Source organism: Lineus longissimus, chromosome 11 (assembly GCF_910592395.1).
Source record: "Lineus longissimus chromosome 11, tnLinLong1.2, whole genome shotgun sequence".
NCBI classification, from domain to species: Eukaryota; Metazoa; Nemertea; class Pilidiophora; order Heteronemertea; family Lineidae; genus Lineus; species Lineus longissimus.
Genome location: NC_088318.1, coordinates 1045967 through 1065051, shown reverse-complemented (window position 1 = coordinate 1065051; position 19085 = coordinate 1045967). Strand labels below are relative to the sequence as shown.

Sequence of the window (19085 nt, the reverse complement as noted above, 5' to 3'; positions counted from 1 at the left end):
GTCAAAGCTATGGGGTAGAGGATCCAAATATGGACATTCTCGAGTTAAGAGAAGTTGATATTTCGGTCTACTTGCAGCAAAATCATTAAAAATGCCCCCTCAAATGTTGTCGCAAATCCAAAACTACTTTTTAATGATATAATTTTCTCTATATTTGTAGACTGCTTCATACCCTCAGTTGCTTAGTCCCAGAGAGGCTCCGCTGTGTATATGTAGTATGCAACCCGGCCCTATTGTCAGTCTGCAAGTCCCTGGCTCATTGGCCCAGCTGTGCCCCCTCTGCAGCTGGATCCAAATAATGATTATCATATCATAATTAATATTCCAGTCTCACAATAGATGCTAGACACACCTGTTTCCTATCATACATATATGGAAGGGCATTGACTTTATCAGGAGTGAGGCCTGTTGCTTGTACTTGGTGCCCCTTTTTGCATCATCCACAGCCTCAGGCCAACCCATTTGTTCAAAGAAGGTGGCTGTTTTCTCCTCATAAACTCTGTATCTGTATTCCTGCCTGGATGTCATCTTGATGGTCCAGTCTGCATTGGGCCCACATTTAGGTTCTCATCAAACCACAAGCAACTGATTTTATACAATTCTGACCAGGATATTTTATGGCGGGTGTAAAAAACTCAGTCACAATGAACTACACTAGGCCTTCCCTCTGCCCCGGATATTAGAATTCACCGTTTCAAATCTATCGTTTTGAGCTCGGTGGGAACATGGGGCATGTGAGATGCATCGAGCTTGAGGCAGGTTTATCATCATTGGGGAAAAACGGTCGAGACATATGGCCGATTCAGATCTCACATCCGATGAAACTCAATTGAAAGTTTTGAGTATTTTAGTTGTGACGGATGTAACAAATATGAGGCAGGTGATTTAGACTGATTTCATTGTTAATGCTATTAGTTACATCTGCTGCGTAATTAAACGTATTGTCCCACAGGATGCTGTAACATTGTAATGAAATCATCCGAATGTTTGGTTCTATTGGTTTTGGTGTAAATACGAGAATGGGAAGGGACAGATGTGGAGTGTGACACATCCTGTGGGGATCTCAGCATACAGATGCTCAAATCACACGCTAAAACACCATTATTAAATCAATGGAAATTTGCAATTGAGGAAAAGTGTGCATTTTACCGGCCATAGTCAGAATTGGTGGGCCATGTCCCAGTCAAATTTAGTCAGTGTACTCCCTTAGCCTACAGTTTTGATGTAATGTGCAAGTGTAGCTGGAGGCTGTTTAAAACTGAGGGGGGTCGCTGGGATAAATATAGCATGGATGGGTAATCATTGCTAAGCCTATCATTGGGTTTGCTTGCGTTTTTTTTCCTAAGGAAGTTCACCTCCGATCATATGTTTATATTTGCCATGACGACTGCCAAGGATCATCATGCCTACACTTCTGGAATGTGTTGCAGTGTGGTGTAATACTGCTAAGCCAGTATCATCATTAAGCCTGTAGAAGGTTCTTACAAGTTCGAACCATCATAACATTCCATCAAAATTGTGTATCCCAGTTCCTGATGAGCACCAGTTTCATTTGACCTGTTTTGAGGCAATTTTCATGATGTTTGAGGACTGCCGTAGGTTGGGCAGGTCCAGCTGTAAAGGCCATGGGACCTAAAATGGCTTGACCGGGGCCTGGTAAGGAGATTACCCTAGTGTAAGTAATTTGTGAGTGGATCCAGTAACCTAATGGCTGAGCACAGATCATTGCTCTTTCTTCAAAGCTATTCATTTGTGAAGTTATCTGAAGAGATCCTCAGGAATGTCCACTTGAAAATGATTATTTTATCAGGGAGGTAAGGATGCCGTGTATTCCGTGTATTCCCCATTGTAAAACATGCCACTATTGCCAGATCTGGCTGAGAGCACGCTTATCCCATCCAATTGGGGGATAATGGGATTCAGGCGGCCACTGGAGACAGCTGGGCGGGCAGTCTGCTGCTCATCTGGCAGAGATCTCCCTGGCTCCAGCGAGCCTGTCCAGCATCAGCACAGGTGGATCGGATCATCGCCGAAACCAAGCTAACGAAGTCGAAACCTGGCGTACTTTTCGATACTTTCGTGTATAAAAATGTGCCGTAAGATTGAGTCAGCCATGTTGGAGTGGAGCTCTAGATAGTGAAGAGCCTCTATCGGAATCAGGTGTGAGGTAGCGGATTCTCTGCTCATTCCTCCCTGGATACTAATTAGGTTTTGGCGTGAAATCTGTTAATTTCTATGATTTCTACTCCTTGGGGAACTGACACCTTTTTACAACACCTATTACTCAAATGTTCAAGATTTGATCCCCGATTGTAACTCATCTGTCTAGAATCTCTCTTTCCTTGAAAAATTTTGATTCAGCGTTCGAAGATTCCTTTAAGTACGAAGCAGTGATTTTATTCCGGTCTAATTGTTTGGTGTTGTAACAAAAAATGAAAGCATGTCAGAATCATTAACCTCTGGCCAAAGATAAGAAATTAGGTCAAGAACAGCCACAGCAATTGCCAGTTTGTGGGGCATTTTAAAGGGAATCTAGCCCTTAAACAAGAATCCTTATCCATCTGTCCAAATTAGAAGCCGAGCTATGAGCTGTTATCAGCAGTGCATGTTGATTGGACTGTACACATCATTTCATCAGGAACCAGTGTAATGTGACAAACTACAGTGGAACCCCGGTTGGCGACCACCTCAGTAACGCGACCACCCCGCCAACGCGACCACGATTCGCTGGTCCCGAATGGTTTCCTCTCTAATTACCATTAAGAGACCCCCGCTAAGACGACCACCCCGGTACCCCGACCGCGACCACTGGCTTGGCCGGTCCCCAACTGAAAATCAACCCCGCTAACCCGACCACCAGGCCTAATTGCCGTAATCGGTCGCGACCGCGGCATAGTAATTAGCACCTCGCTGCCTAGCTTTGTTGAGACGGGGACAATGGCCATGGGAATACATATGAAAACAAAAAATACAATGTGATTTTGCAGGTATGATCAATTGTATAAGTGTAAATGAATAAATAAACTTTCCTTTTCTAACGTTTTCATGGTTTGTTTTCAATTCATTACTGAGCCAGTTCAGCACCCGACATGCGCACTCAGCAGCAGCAAAATCATGTGATTTGCGTGATTTGCATATGAACTGATAATAAACGGCGGGTAGTTTGAAGACCACACTTATGACAATAACAAGCTTGCGAGACGTTTGAATGTTTTATGATATGGAGAACTTGGTTGATTTACTACAGTATCATTTTATATTTCTTTAAATATTTTGGCTGAAAATAGACTTGATTAAAACTGTAGCATTACTCAACTCATCTTCTCAGGTGAAATCATAAGATAAGTTTACTTCAATCGTCACAAACAGTCGGGTACATGGAGGATGATTCACCAAATTGCCCGCAAATGCGTCACGTCGGGCAGAAAATGAAACTTTGTGGATAAAATGAATTACCTTTTCTAACTCATTCTGAGAATGTAACATGTAATTTTATCGACGAACTGTTCTTGCGAGGCATGATAACAAAACATTGGAGCGTGCATCATCTCAATCAGGCAGCGTTGCTATGGTAGTACAGCGTACACACGCCATGCAGTCGGCAATTTTGGCGGGAAAAATAATCATGTATTTCGTCTGGGGATTCCCAACCTCGCTAACACGACCACCCCGGTAACACGACCACTCCGACCACGGTCCCATGAGTGGTCGTGTTACCGGGGTTCCACTGTATAAGGAAGGATTAATTTCACCACGGATGTAGAGCATTACATCCGTGATTTCACCTTGTTGTACAGGGGAATAGTTGTATGGTGTAGCTTTCGCCCAAAGGGCTTGAAACATGATGCAATGTACTCAAGATCAGTCAAATGCAGCAATGAAGTTTGACTTCTTCCTGTACTGTGGATTGTGAAAAGATATTCAATGAGAAAAATGTTGCTTTACCTCCACATTCACCACTTTTTATCCCAACTAAAAGAATGGCTGAGATCTTTCGGCTTTGTGCTTAGCGAAGTATAAGTATTTGGGCTGTCAAACGCAGATGAGTCTTGGCAAGTGTGTGTCTAAACATACTATCTACAGGTGTTTGTATGTATGGAGGGAGATAATTGAGCAGTTCTATTGTTGATGAGCTGGGATCACATATACTACCACACCTGCCCCAACATCTCATGGCCGTCTTCCAACTTAGAGCAGGCTCACACTGGATTGAGGTGGATTTTCATGGTGTTGAGGCTTCTGTTTGGTTCAATCTTTCCTAATGCCACACCTTTGCTCTTCAATACATTAACAACAAGTTTTATGCTCTAGTAATGATCAAGAATGGTCCAGTCAATTAAATTGTTTGAGTCGTAAATTGAGGTTATTCACAAAATCTGCAGAAATAAAACTCCCACGAAAAATTGATGGTCAGTTGAATCAAGAATTGATAAAGACTAGTCTTTGTATTTCAAAACTTAGCCTTGGTAAGATCGGAGTTAGCCACTTCCCCTTTAACTTTATTTGGTTGCCATGAAGCCACCCACCATGAACCATCATGATCAGCAATTTGTCCAATCTTGATTTTATCACCATTTTTCACATGTTCCTGGATGTAGTTTCATGTTCCTGGGGATCGGAAGACAAGGCCAGACTCTTGGTGCCACAATCTGTCAGTCGAATAAGGTTCATTCCATTATAAGCTGGCCACGTTTCATGTGGAGAAATGCACCACAATGCAGCATTGCAGTCGATTTCAGTGGTGTAATTTCCGATGTATCCTGTCATGCATGTACACTTCATTATGAAAGGTACATGTCCCCATACTTTCAGCTTGAGCATGACTTGATAGAAACTGGTTTCTCTCATTGAGTTGCCTTATTGATTTGATAATTAAGGTTTTTCTGTGAAGCGTCCTCTCAAAGGAACTGAGGGTGTTCAGCACAACAGGCGACTAATCTTGTAGAAAGACTTTGAAGCCGTTGATGAAGCTTTTGATGCCACGGGAAGGTTCTGGCTGTCTGTCCTCGGTACTTTGTCGTGGGCAGTTTTTTTTGGGTAGGGGGGGTGGGGGGCGGGGCTCATTGATGATAGATCCTTGTATCTCTAGATACCCTTAATCAGGTTCAGTTCAGTCTAAGCATGTTGACCGATGTTTGCATAAACATTGAAGCATGTACAATTCTGGTCAACTGCCCAGGACTCCTCAACTGGCGTAATCTAATGCTTCCCAGCTGAAAATGTGAGTATTCCTGCCTGGTTCTCTTCATCTCTTGGAGCAGACACACATGCGGTCTTAATGACTTGGTGGCGCCAGACGTGTTTTCTTTTCTAATCACTACACATGTGTTCCAAGATCTGCTATTTATCTTCCTCTGGCTCTCAAGGCATTTTTGTAAAATTCGCCATCACCGAGTAACGGAAGGTAACCTGTATGAAGCACCGAGGATGTACTGGATCTTTCGTTCAAGATGGCTTGAAGCACGCTGGTTCCATGCAAGGAAAGTGAACACCTCTGCAACCCGGACCACATGTTTTCATTCTGCAGTTTCTTCGACAGTTGGGCAGATTTATTGTGTTTTGGACAGGGTTTTGACACCTGGTACGGCAAATTTACATATTTCTTGAGATATCGCAGTTATTTTCGACTGCTCAACCTCCCACGTTTGGCATATCTAGATGTTCTCTGTGTGGTATGAGGTCACGAAACTGGATTCTCAGCAGAATTTGGATACAAGACACAACCTACAACTGGACTGCTGGCACTTGCATCCCTTCATATCCTCAAATCCAGGATTGCCTTTTTTGTGCAGCACAGCTGGGAGACGTTCATGACGCTGTCCAGATTCACCAGATCCACTAGATCTGTAGCTGCAGTTACTTACCTTGTTCAGTTCGTTACCTTGTTCTCGCAGTGACAGGCGAAGTGCAATCTTCGGTGTAGACCCATTTGTCAGAACCATCATGGTTAGTAACTGAGATGTTATCCGACCCTCCGCTAATTTCTCAAAAACTAATTTGAAAATTTATGTTTGGGGCTGCCATTGGCTGAAGCACTAATCAGGCGTTGGAGCGGAATACTAAATGAAGTTACTAAAAAGTATCTTCTCGACTTTGACGTTGGATTCGCTTGAGGGACTTTGGATTGTTTGGGTTGCGAGTTGAAGTTTGATTGAAGTTTGATCATTGTGGATTAGAAAGCTAGGTTTGTTGGAGTATCAGTGAAGCAGGCCAATAACGATTCATTGTCACTTCGAGGAACGTTTTCAAATCGTAGAGTTTATGTTTTTGTGTACATCATCACTTGCCAATTTCACAACTTCGAATTCTAATGAGGGATTTTATCTCGATTTGCGATATTGAGGACATTTGGAATCTTTGAATTTTGCTGTGTTATCGTTTCAAATGTTCAGACCGAGGATAACCATGAAAAACTGGTTTGGTATCTCACCAAAGATTGAAGACCATTGTTTGGGATTTCTGAAATTCCCAGGTAGGAAAAGTATAATGAAATAATGCAGAAATATTATTTTGAGATAATGGTCATCTTCTGTTTCAGCATTCAGCAAATATTGGAGAGTAAAACATCCACAGCAAGAGACATTTTTGTCACACAAAGCAGCAATTTTGATTAATCGCAACTTGCAGCGACAAAAATTACTTGTATGTATTGTGGTTGACAGTGTTTTGATCCTTGTCGTTGCCATGCCATTCCTTGAACCTCGCGTCCCATTGCCTGAAAACCTCATCCGATCTTGACTCTACTTCTCCGTCAATAATCCATTTATGTGGCATTTTGATGTCTCTCACTAGCAAGCTTGTTGAATAAAAGGCACCTAATTCATTTACCAAATGTGGAGGGTAGTGATTTGATTAATTTATGGAGGCGATCGGGGCTGATTTTTGTCGAAGGTAGCAGCTGGGAGGCTGGTTCAATTGATTAACCTTTTATATCACTTGATTAGCTGATTGCCTGGTTTTGGTTTGCCTGTCCTGGTGGATTAGGGGCAGAGTCCCAGGTGATTAAGAGTTTGGAGAACTGAGTGGACCACAATGATTCAACCATAGGCTCATAGGCATGGCAAGGGGGCCCGGGTTGCGAACGAAATCGTTGCCATTGCCAAATGTCAAAATCCAGGTCATTCTTTCTGATTAGACGAATTTTGCATTAAAAAAGGAACTGTTATTTCTTGTGTGGCCAGACTCCGCCTAAAAAATACCCACAAATTTGTTTCTCACACTCGAAGATTTTCAGGAATTTTGGTTGAGCATTATTTTCCGGCGCAGGTGCATGTCATTTGTAGCCACCTATTGGTGCCGTAGGAAGCGACTGGCGCCAGTCTGATCTACGCCAGTCTCTGGTATCGCCAACACATGGATGTTGTTACTAACCAGCTGCAGGTACAGACTGTCTCAACCTTACTTGAGTGCATGACCTGTACATTCCACTCTACATAATGTTCACCTGTCAGTTCGACAGTTCGTGGTGAAAAAACTTAATCGCTACCACTGGAATCCTCCTTAGTAGTAAAAACAACGCGGCAGCTGTTCTTTAGTTTCTTTCGCTGCCACCAGGAGGTGTATTTGAGAAATTATGGCTTACCTGCCAGTGATGGACATCAGCGGGAAATCACATATCAATGATTATTATGATAATTAGGCGCGGTAACTGCAAGAGATCAGAGCTTGATGAGCACATGATCGCTGTTGCTAAATCAGCCAGGCTAATTTTGGTGGTTTCGTGGTATGACCGGATGAACCTCCAGCGTAGAGAAGAAAGTGGGTCGAAGGGATTTGCACCCACAGCCTCTTGATCAGAAGTCCTGCACTCCGTTAGCACTATGCCACCGCTGAGCAGCTTCCTATATCTTAGGCCGAAGTTACATAGACCTCATTCGTTCATTTCCCAGGACTCATTTTCCCCTTTAGCTTTCGTTCCCCTGTAAAAGCACGGCCTTGTGGCGTGCATTCACCGAGGAATGAAAGAAAAACCCGGAAAGTGACTCGTGGTAAATGAACGAATGAGGTCTATGTAACTTCGGCCTTAGGTCATGTGGAAGGGTATGGCCTACTCCTTTGGAGTATTGGTTTCCTCCTACCAACAATACACTGAGTGCTGTTGGGTTGATATCATGAAAGTGGGTTGACAATTTGTCTGATGCTGTTGTGAAAGTTCACCTAAATCTTGTTCATCCTGTAAAAAGTGAAATGATTTGATCATTTTTCCACCCACAATGCTCTGCTTCCTCCAATAAATCGCCATGACACACAAGTTGAAGTGTCGATACTCGCTGAGCCCAGATTGCGTTGTTCCCAACGGTTTGGTTAGGGATGCAATATTCATGTTGAAGTATTTGTTACGGCAGAAGGAGATATCCTATGCCTACATGAAGATAGGCAAAGTGCTGGTGGGGAACGTCACCACTGCTCCACGACCACAGTCGCAAGTGGGCAAATATGCACAAATGCTCGATCCATCCAATAATAAGTCTTCCTAGTGATATAATAAGATGCCTAGCAAATTTATCTGGTTTACTCGAGCTTCTCATACGAGATGATTTGGGTTGATTCAAACAAGCAGAGGCAGCCCGTCTGCAGAGACTCAATATGAATGACATACAAGCCCCACTGAAACTCGCCAACCCTTAATCAAATTGAACAAAAGCGATCATTTCCCTGGCGACATATATTCAGATTTTTTTACTCTAATTAATTGGCATTGGCAAAATTTGATAAGGCAGAATAATAAATGTCTGTAGTAACATATTATTGGTGACAATGTGCTGGGTAATTCATATGAAATAGTAGTAGATTTAAAGGGGGCTAGTAGCAGTTGGTCAGGTTTATCAACAAGGTGTCAATGCTTGGTTAACTCTTCCTTGGTGTTAGAATTATATTTCCATCGCCCCTAACATTTTGAGGACGAGGTCACCATCAGACTGCAGAGATAAATTCACTTTCATTCAACTTCAAACTTGGACAAGGTGAGCACAAGGAAGCTGGTATTAAAGGGCCCAAGTAAGGCGAACCCAGCCTCATACTTCAGTTCCATAGCCTGCCTCCAGGTAGCATCACTGCACAGCAGCCTGGCAGCCTTTTGTTAAAACACAGGTGCAGTACAAAGAACCCGCTAGTGCTCAGCTATCATGAACAGGTGGCCGAGCACACTCGTTATTCCCACTACAGCCTGCCAATATATGCAGCCGTCAGTCTCAACCCAGCACAGTTGAGAGGAATAACTCTGAGGGTGAAGTGTTCAGGCGTCTGCTCGTGGAATCATTAGAACTGTCAAGCTGTGTTGGAATTGTGAAGCTGATTCATTTGCGGTGTGTGTTATCATTATTGGAGAAAGACACACAAAGTCATAGGTACAATTTTGGAATTATAAATATTACTGAGGATTTCTGTTGTTTTGGAATATTTCACGCCTCTTTCTTCTCGTATTCTGCATGGATATTCCTCCTATCCCTTAAAAAGGTGTCCAGACCATTTGAGGGATATCAGTCTCTTGTTACTCTTGATATAGTTTGGACAGGGACACATTGTCATGACATTAGGAATTATCAATTGGGATGATTTTAAGTGAGTATTTGTTTGATTCTCCTCTAATCAATTGATATGATAATATTTAGTGGATACTCTACTGGTTTCAATTTCAGTGAAGATCTCTGCAGTTTGATGCTGGTTTTGCATTTGTGTGTTTGAATTCAATTCTGTTGCAAAAGGATTTTTGTTGTTGCAATTTTGATTTATTTGCTCGTTTTCAACCTTAAAATCGTTGACTTTAATTAAATAGTCTCTTTAGTCCTGGTGGGTACATACATTTGACTAGTGGGCCTCTAGTTTTTATGGATGTATGAACTCAAGAGTCAGTGTTCATGATAACTTATAACAATCTAGATATTGTATTAATCCATTGTTTCTCATTATTAATTGCGATACAATGTAATTTGTTAATTGCCAGGTGCATGAATGTTTAGTAAACCCAATGGGGTTAATTCCTTGTGGTTGATTAAGTGATGTTTTGATGGTAGTGTCATGCCATTTGGTTCACAGTTGGCTGACGTCATTTTTGAATGGTACTTGCTCCAGGTGTTAGTTGTTGTGGGGATAAGCCTAATAAAGACTAGTGATATCAAGGGGTCCGATGTTATGATGGGGGTAAACCTCATGAAATCAGAGCGGGTTAAGACTCTCGCCCAAGTGAAAAAACAATGCCTTAGCGAAAGGGCATCCCTATACTTTGTAATGGTCATGGTAGTCGAAAGTGTTTACCCTTGATGCAATTTAACTCTCTTGATTGCAAAAATGGGTTTGAAAATGAGTTGGCCTACCCTTACTCTACGTCATTCAAAACTGAAAATGATTTGGGAACTTGCACCATCAGAAGTGAACCATCTCAAATCACAATGAGACTGCCTCAGAAAACGGAATATTAGCAATGGAAATTGCCCACTGGGGGCCGTGGTCTTGTGTGGTTGTACTTGCACTTCTGGCTTCATCTAATTGCATCCAATTACGACAGCGCGCCTGCTTTGTCACAGCTGTTTCATGGCTATATCAGGAACGGCGTGGTTTACTGCAGCGCGACCATTGATTACCCTTAGTTGCCAGTTTGCATGGCTCCGTCTCCAAGGAGCCTCAGTGGTGATATCTAGGCATTTGTGGGAGACCTCTAGTTTTAGAGTCTTGAGTTGTCAGACGTTCCCTCAGTATAATGTTCAGTAGGACTCGGGAGGCGATATGATAGACTCTACTGAGCTGGTCTGACATTTCGGAAATGTTCCATTTGGCGGACGGCTGGTTCTTGACAGGGTGTGAATCTGGATCTGGATGGTTCTCACTGTGCGAAAGTTTCTTTGAAATCTTTTAGGACAGAAAGGGTGCTCTGTTGCCACCTAGCGAGCCTACCCCCCCCCCTCCCCAGTCCCTGTTAGGCTTCAAAGCTCCATTGTTTCGCATTGCATAGCGAGGATTCCAGTCATAGCTGAAACCTGTGTTTCTAATCTAGACCTTGTAGGCTAGTGATTAGCAGAGTAAACTTACAACAGCAGACTTGCTACAAGATGAGCAGGAAAACAATATGGTTTAGATTGCTATTCCCATTGGTTTCTTTTACGGAATCGTGTCTTTGTTGGGAATAGGGAACTTAATGATCCAAGGTGGCAGCAGTAGTTAGTGGTCCATTCTGATGCAACTCATTTCATGTTTCATCAAATGAAACGTTCTATATTGTTATGGACTTGCAGTTTAACGATTACTTCCACCACTGTCCCAAGTCTTCCTTCAAGGAAAAAAGAAGCAGAGGGTGGCCTGGGGTAGGCTGTTGCTCGAAGAGCAGTATGCGATGGAAGCTTTTTCAGTGCTGTTTGCCGCATTGAACTTATAAGCTCTTTGCAACACTGTTGAAGGGTGAGACTGAGCCACAGGCATATGAAGATGCTAACCCCACTGATAATATGCCAAATAATAGGTGAGTGTTGTCAGCATGCCTGTGACTGAGTCCCGGTATTGTGAGACAAAGTGATGTAATAACAAGGTGGTTGGCCTATGTGACGTGCATGATCCCCCCTTCCTTAGTTTCTGAGATGTGGTGTGAAGGATAAAACTTTCGGCTGTAGCTTTTCACACCATGATGACACAATCTTGACCACCGGTATGTGACAAGTAATTTCAATGAATTGAAATTCAACACACTAGTGCTCTGCGTCAGTCACACACACGCCATGGAACCACATGACAATTTGCATGCACAACACCTGCAGTGAAAGTGTCAATGATACATATCTTGTCATCCCGGTCATGAAGATGTCATTCTCAACTATAGTTTCCCTGGATTACTTATCAGTTTGAATATGCCAGTCTCGGCCTGGCAATGAGATTGATACATCTATTGTATAGCCACCACAGCTGTGCATGTTCGATCATGATATTGGATCAGTGCCAGCGTTTACAGCTGTATCCTATTGATTGCTGATCAGGGTTTTTCCACGATTTTTTGTCGATTATTTTACAAAAACATCATGCATTTGGCACAGCACATGTTGGTCATTGGGTCAGCAGATTACCCTGTATGAGTTCAGCAGTGCAAGCTTTGAAGAGAGGGTGGGGGGGGGGGGGCTATACACTGATAATTATACAAACTGTGTGTGTTGTGGGGGGGGGGGGGGCTGATGCCTTGCATGATTGAAGTTGCATTTGTAACTTTGGGTGTGGAAGCAACCCTTGCCAACATCTGTTACTGGTTGAGGTCTGTAAACCTTATGGAGGGCTCCACCTGGTAACAGAAGCTCTGAGTTGTGAAGATGTCTGGTAATCTGATGTTCATCCCATCTGCAAGGCATATTGATGAAACCTTGCCAGCAGCCCTCAAAGAACCTGAGGAGGGCAATCAAGCAGCCTTCACACATCTTACTCTTGTAATTAAGATCTAAAAATTTTGTTTGTGTTTATTTCATTAAGTGATGTTTGTGATTGAATTAACCATCTAGGCCTAGGAAAGCTGCTTTCGGTTCCTTTTACAGACTAGATGAGGCATCTCCCCCTCAGGGAACAAACCTGTCTCAGACGTGAAGGGAAATGGTGACTGGGATTACTGTTCATTGGTGATGCTATGTTGAAGCACTGGTTCACAGTGAGACTTCTAATTCATACTCTCAATCTTTACCCAACACAAGTCACGATTCATTGGCTACATAAACAATATTTGGTGTGCATTCTTTTGTTTACTTTCTGACTTGTTTCTTGCTTTGTTTGCTCGTGGTCCCAGCTGGTCTAACTCGCTGGATCAGGAAGCTAAGCTAGTTCTTTCCTCATCAAAGTCGGAGAGCCAAGTCAGGTGTTTCACTTTTACCTGGAGATGGTTCATGCTTCAACAAACTCCAAGCGAGGAAGTGAAACATCTAGTTATGTCAGATATCGGCAGTATATATGACCGCTGGCAAAATTATATTCCACTGGAGAAAAGTTGAAAGCCAACCTCATGGTCAATATGCTGCCTTCAGTTTATCCCTCATAACCCTGTGTTGGATACACTCATGAATCATAAAAGAATTGTAGGCTGCGTCCGATTCAGACTCCGAGGTGTACGTCCTGGATTGAAAATAGGGAGGATACTTTCCATACACCATACCATGGCGACAGTGAATATCGAATAATTGGATTATTTTCAGTGCAATGTCAGTAACTGTGCCGTTCTGTTGGCCCCCATGTTAAAACCATCCATGCAGATCATTGCACCTTTAAGTCCTCCACAATGGAGCACATCCCTCACATATTCGCCCTCGATTGTTATCAAGTTGAGCCGTTATAATATCCTATGAAAACATCTCCCAAGTCAAGTGCCTACGTCTTTTTCCTGTTTCCTTGAGCTTCCACAGCTGTGACTCGTTTCTCTTCAGATCCACCAGATTCCATTCAAAAACAAAAAATAATCCTGCCAGTGTTACGATTCATTCTTTTGTCTGAGACAAGTAGAAAACAAACACAGATGAGAGGGGAAACCAGGAATTATTCGCAGCCATTTTTTTGCGATTTAAAAAATTGCTACTTTGGCATACCGGCGTAAATGGGGTGGCGCCCAAAGAGGGCCAGGGGAAATTTCGCCATACACTTCCCACCATACAGCCTGAGCCATACATGGTAAATCATCTATAGCAACTGAATCACTGCAGAAAAGATGATAACTCTATTGGCTTAACTTATGATAGTCTTTCACCTCTCGGGCCAATTTCACCCGCGTTATGGTACCGGGTCTAAATGACTGGTCTTCCTTACTGATGATTAATAAAAACTCTCATTCATTTTTTCCAAAAAAGTCAATTTGTTTCAGAATGTTCAACTGTTTCAATGTAAGCTCAAATTAGGCGCTGGCAATGATGAGAACCATACAGTCAAGTTTCATTGGCCTTATGGTGTGATATTCTGTGATAGTCGGGCCTCTTTGTTGGTAAGGTGGTGATCCTCTTCATACAGCGAGTTCATTATGCCTGCTTGATCCTCTGCTCCTGGAAACATATTGAGACAATGGTGAGAAATCAGAATGCAGGTGTTGCCATGTGGGTTCAAATGTGGATTATCTTATAAAAAACATGGTAACAAATGCAAAACCAATCCTGGACTTCATTATTTACGACACTTTATCAATAATAAATATGGATGGAAACTCTACAGCTGTTACAACATGATTATCTCCACCTGTATAATATATAGTGGGTTAACGGTAAATACATACAGTAAGTGATTCTGCATGGGCGAACTTGCACAATGACGCCAGCTGTGCATCAAACAGTAACAGAACTACCCCCAGGCCACCTGGTGGTACTATTATGAATCATTTACACCTGTCTCTCTGGTTGTGATGTGTCATGGCTGCCTCAGGCATCACCGTGGTGACCAGCTGCCATGCTCTGATGCCGGTTGAAAATGAGATTCTCCAGAATTGATTTCTTTTCTCGTGAACTGGTCTCAAGTGCCATCTCTCACCATGCATTGTATTCACACTAGTCAATCCCAGTAACCACTTTGTGTCACCCGGCACCGTCCAATCAGCATACTCGATAATGCGCGTACCATCAAGAATCGCAACACAAAGTCAAGTTGGAAATTTGAATACTTATTTCTCCAAAATGCCATGGTAAAATGCCAGGGTAAACTGAGAGATGCCACGTGTTGTTTTGGTATTTTCATACATGTACAAACTTACAAATAGCGTCAGCCTCGAGTTAGAAGCTAGGTTAATTGCAACATAAAGTCAAAATTGAGCCTTAAAAAATGTGGCTTGCCATTTTATTATGCTCAGGATAACCTAGTTGTTAGTAGCCTATAATTTTGTGATAATCAATGAAATTTGCATGGTTATGTCATTTTAGACAGTTTGATGGAGTCGAACCCACAGCCATCAGACTTTGAACCTATCTCTCTTTCACTACACCACCACTGCCATTGTTTTCACAGCTGTTACATTCTATAGTTAACACAACTTCAGTATCTGGTCCAGCAGATGTTGCAATAGAGTTTTCAGGGTATAGGTTTAAAAATGTCGCATATGGGCTGAGTGCTGGGTAGATGAGTCATTTTAAAATTCATTACAAGGCTGGCTTATTTACCAACATGATGCCTGGGTGCTCTGGATGTGGTTCACAATACATGCTGGAAATGGTAAGAAAGATGTCATTTTGTTGACTTTTTACCGCTTCTCAGGGAATGCTAAATTGTGCCGGTGATGGTGTGAAGCTTCTGTCATGTAAGCATTGGTGAAACATTCTGGAAAGGCCCCTGCTGTCAAGCCTATGCCACAGGAGCGTTGCATTCAACATTGGTATTTGATAGTGAGCATCTAGTCGTCACTTTGAGCAGAGCGTCCAGAAAAGCTGGACTGTCACTCAATGCGTCACACTGGAATGCCATAGCCATTATGAAAGTGTGTCTTGCAGGATTGTCAACATAGTTTGCTACCAATCAAAAACCAGATAGCAACTGCAGTTCCCCTGTGGCAGAGAGTGCCGCTGATGAATATCAATGCCTGATTCCACCAGACGAGTTGAGGACGCTCAGTCAAGCTCTCACCCAATTCAAGCTCTCCGACTCGCTGAAGTCTAGTTTCAGATGCAGTTTTGAGCAAAAAGGCCATCAGCTGGGACAAGCTGCTGTTCTGAAGTTGTTAATTTGACACCTTAGTCAAGTTCCAATCAATATATGGTCTGCTGATTCGTTATGTGCATGTTGAAGTGGTTTATAGGCAGATTCAATTACACAATGTTGCCAATGACAGTTCTTCCCATCCCCCAGTACATTTAAAAAACTACCAGACTTGTAACAGGAAAGAGTATTATTTGATGCTGAATCAAACACAATCTATAACTGTGTGTCTTCAGGTCACCTAATAGACAACCAATTTGACCCCCTACTTCATGCCAGTAGTGCCCCTCTAACGACCCTGGAAACAGCAGGTGCTGGCTCAGCTGCTGCCAGGTCTTGGCCTAAATAGGCCTAGCCCACAGATGGTGGTTGAGGACCACCTGTGGCATTTCGCGGACGGCTCAGTTGAGGGCAGGTCACTTTAAAGGTCAATTGATAGGCCTGGCCCCTTCCCCCTGATATTATCATCATCATCATCAATTGTTGATGCACTACCTTATAAATGCAAGAACAGTGGGCATGTGAATATTTGAACTGCAATTCCAGTTGGGTCGAGTTGTAAACAACGAGATGGTAGGTAAGGTCTGCTCAGAGACCTAAATCATTTGGATGTAAGGGATCTTGGCCTTATTGTGTTTACACCAATTACGTTGTTGGTTTTGCTTATTTTATGCTTGTTTCTGTGTTTGTGGCAATTTTCATGCTAAGTGCAAGCTAATGGATCAATTGTATCTTAATTAGGGAATTGATTGATCAACAAAATGGCTCACATGGTCATTGTTTGATTATGTATGTACAGGGTGGACCAGAAACAACGGCCTGATTTTTCTGTATGCTTACTTCTGGTTGAACTCTGATTTCGCTGGTTTGATTAAGACTCAAGAGATTTTGATTACATTTTAATCTTGGATCAATTGTATGAATTTTTGAGAGATTCAGTGATTCTTCCAGCCAAGGAGCGATATCACAACCTTATCGCCCATATCTGTCAGACCAAATCAGATATTGACACTTTGGAGTTCAGGGGTCATTTTAATTTGACGCTAAGCCCATGACAACATTTCAAAAAGGGCTTAATCATTTTATGTGACATTCTTGCCGAAACTTAATGAAATTTTGAAGAATCGCTCACTTTTTAATAAGCTCAGATATTTGCAAGATTTGTGGCTCTCATGAATAAATTAGTGTATTCTGTACTAGTGTATGAATAAATAAACCAGTGGCCATTCTTCTTAAGAAAATCCGACAAGTTTCCCGCTATTCTTCCGGGCCGTTTTTAATAAATCGCTCATGTATTTTTAGAAGCACTCCTAAGAAACGGGCTAAAATAGGCAGAAGTTAATTAAGGGTCATGTGACTTTAACTTAGCATTTGGTTCAGGCGCACAGGTTCGATTATCCTGACACTGCAATTATGTCTGGAGAGCCGCACATGTCCTTGCAGACTTTTGGTTCAATTAAGTCAAAAATCATCCGGTATCATGCGGGCAGGGCATTAAGCGGCGTATTAACAATAGAAGTGCGACGTTTCATCCTCCATTGCTAAGATCTGTTGCTATTGTTGGACAGTTAGAACATTCGTTCTCGTGTAAAGGTACACGCTTATGCTAATCGTGACGATGTACGGTTCTGCTTTGAGGGCAGTTCATTTCCATGTAGATTCATGTTATCATTTGTGTCTGTATGACCTATAGGACTAGCTGTCTCATCACTGTACTACTATACTGTGCATTCCAAAAATACATGTAATTTTGTATTATTTTGGTCAAAGTAGACACCGGAACAGTTACATGAGTTGATATTAAAGGGTAACTCGTGTCAAATTTCACCATATAATGTTTTAGCTGTTTTTGACAAATGACTACGTCACTTTCTCATAAATCGGTAAGGTTTTCGAATCGAAATGCACATTTTCTAGAAATCGATAGTTTAATCCCGCCCGGACGGCTCGCTTCGATGCCGTTGAAATTGCGCTACGCCGACGACGTTTTCGTTGATGACGTCACAACATGAACATTTTCGCGGTCGCGGTGGTTTACATTCAGAATCAAACAAACGGTCCATTTCAACAATTCAAATGTCATACCTGAATTTACTGGCTTGAAGAGAAAAAAAAACTTAATCGTCAAATATCTCAAAAACTTCTACAGCAACCACCATTTTTAGCTCAGCTGAAAAGCTGAGCTATTCATATGAGTAAATGGTAGAATGAGTGTCCGTCTGTCTGTCTGTCTGTCTGTCTGTCTGTCTGTCTGTCTGTCTGTCTGTCTGTCTGTCTGTCTGTCCGTTAAACAGGCACGTTTCAAAACTATGGCGGATAGGCGATAGATTTTCCCTCTGAGGCGTTGAGACCCTTCAGGACTCCTGAATAGACCAAATGTGGGTCCGGCAGGATGAGCGGTTTGGCCACTAGGTGGCACCGAGCGAAATTTTCCAAAAACTTTTCCAGCAGCTGATTTCTCAGTTGGGGATCATGAATCAAATCTAATTTTATAGAGCAAAGCTTTCTCTTTCATTATCAATAGGCGTAGTTCATGAATTTCTCACCAGGTGGTGTTACTGGCGCAATTTAGTGAGCACCCCCCAAGAAGAGCATTTTAAATTTCGCGCGAGTTATCCCACGTCCAATCACACATGCAGCGAACGTCACGTCTCGAGTCTGCGCAGTTCAGACGTAAGGAGACCATGCTATGATCGCGTTCTGTCAATTCAGAGGTAAGTTCTCATTAAATTCACAATTTCATAGGCGATAATATTTGGCTGCTTGTGTTATTGCATGTTGATGATATTAGGGAAGGCTTGGATTGTTTAATTGGATGTGATTAATTTGAAATAGTTCGTCGACGATCGTTGAAAAACGATCTGCGAAATGCAGCTTGGTTGGTCTGAGAAACGATGTCAAAGTCCGGCTTTAAATCATGGATTTCTCAACAAATAACTCTTGTCACATAGCAGAACTAATGTGAATAAACAAGACAATAATAAACATCGTTCTGATATCATCGGGTAAGGTTGCCAATGTACATAAACAGTGTAATTGAGGATCGACGCCAGCGATTTGAAATGTCAACAAACAATAAATGCGATATGATACACACTGACACTTGCACACTGTACATAGCACAATGCTTCAAACGGGGCCGATTCATCACTCTTATCACAATGTATTCCCAATCATATTAATGAACTTCCTTGATCATTCGGCCCTAGCGCCTTATCAGTTGTTGTTGGCCTTGTATTTGATATAAAACTTGGCTAGCTTACCTATTCTATCAAAATTAAAATGTTATCTCCTCATCATGTTTTGCAGGACAGGAATGATCTGCAGCTGCATTTGAACATATTTGGTGACCACATCTCAAAGATGACCAAGAGAGAGGATCGAGCTATGACTTTGCACATCCCATCGACTTCGGTGTTCACCAGTGCAATCATCAGAAGAGCCAGGCAATTCTAGTATTCAAGTAT

The 19085-nt window shown here is 42.3% G+C and overlaps 1 protein-coding gene across 8 annotated transcripts in view; it reads left to right on the top strand.

Annotated features, from left to right (window-relative positions):
- Window positions 1-19085, top strand: part of LOC135495766 (protein CBFA2T1-like) — a 62802-nt gene that overhangs the window by 27051 nt on the left and 16666 nt on the right. The window contains exons 1-2 of one of the 8 annotated variants that reach the window (XM_064784668.1): window positions 9130-9347; window positions 9506-9561. The exons of 4 other annotated variants lie outside the window; for them this stretch is intronic. In XM_064784668.1, coding sequence (XP_064640738.1) covers window positions 9552-9561 — 10 coding nt within the window. In that variant the 5' untranslated portion in view covers window positions 9130-9347; window positions 9506-9551. Of the gene's footprint in view, window positions 1-5960; window positions 6473-9129; window positions 9562-15020; window positions 15139-19085 lie in introns of those variants that run through there. 3 more of the 8 variants (XM_064784663.1, XM_064784666.1, XM_064784665.1) reach the window with 3 other exon arrangements.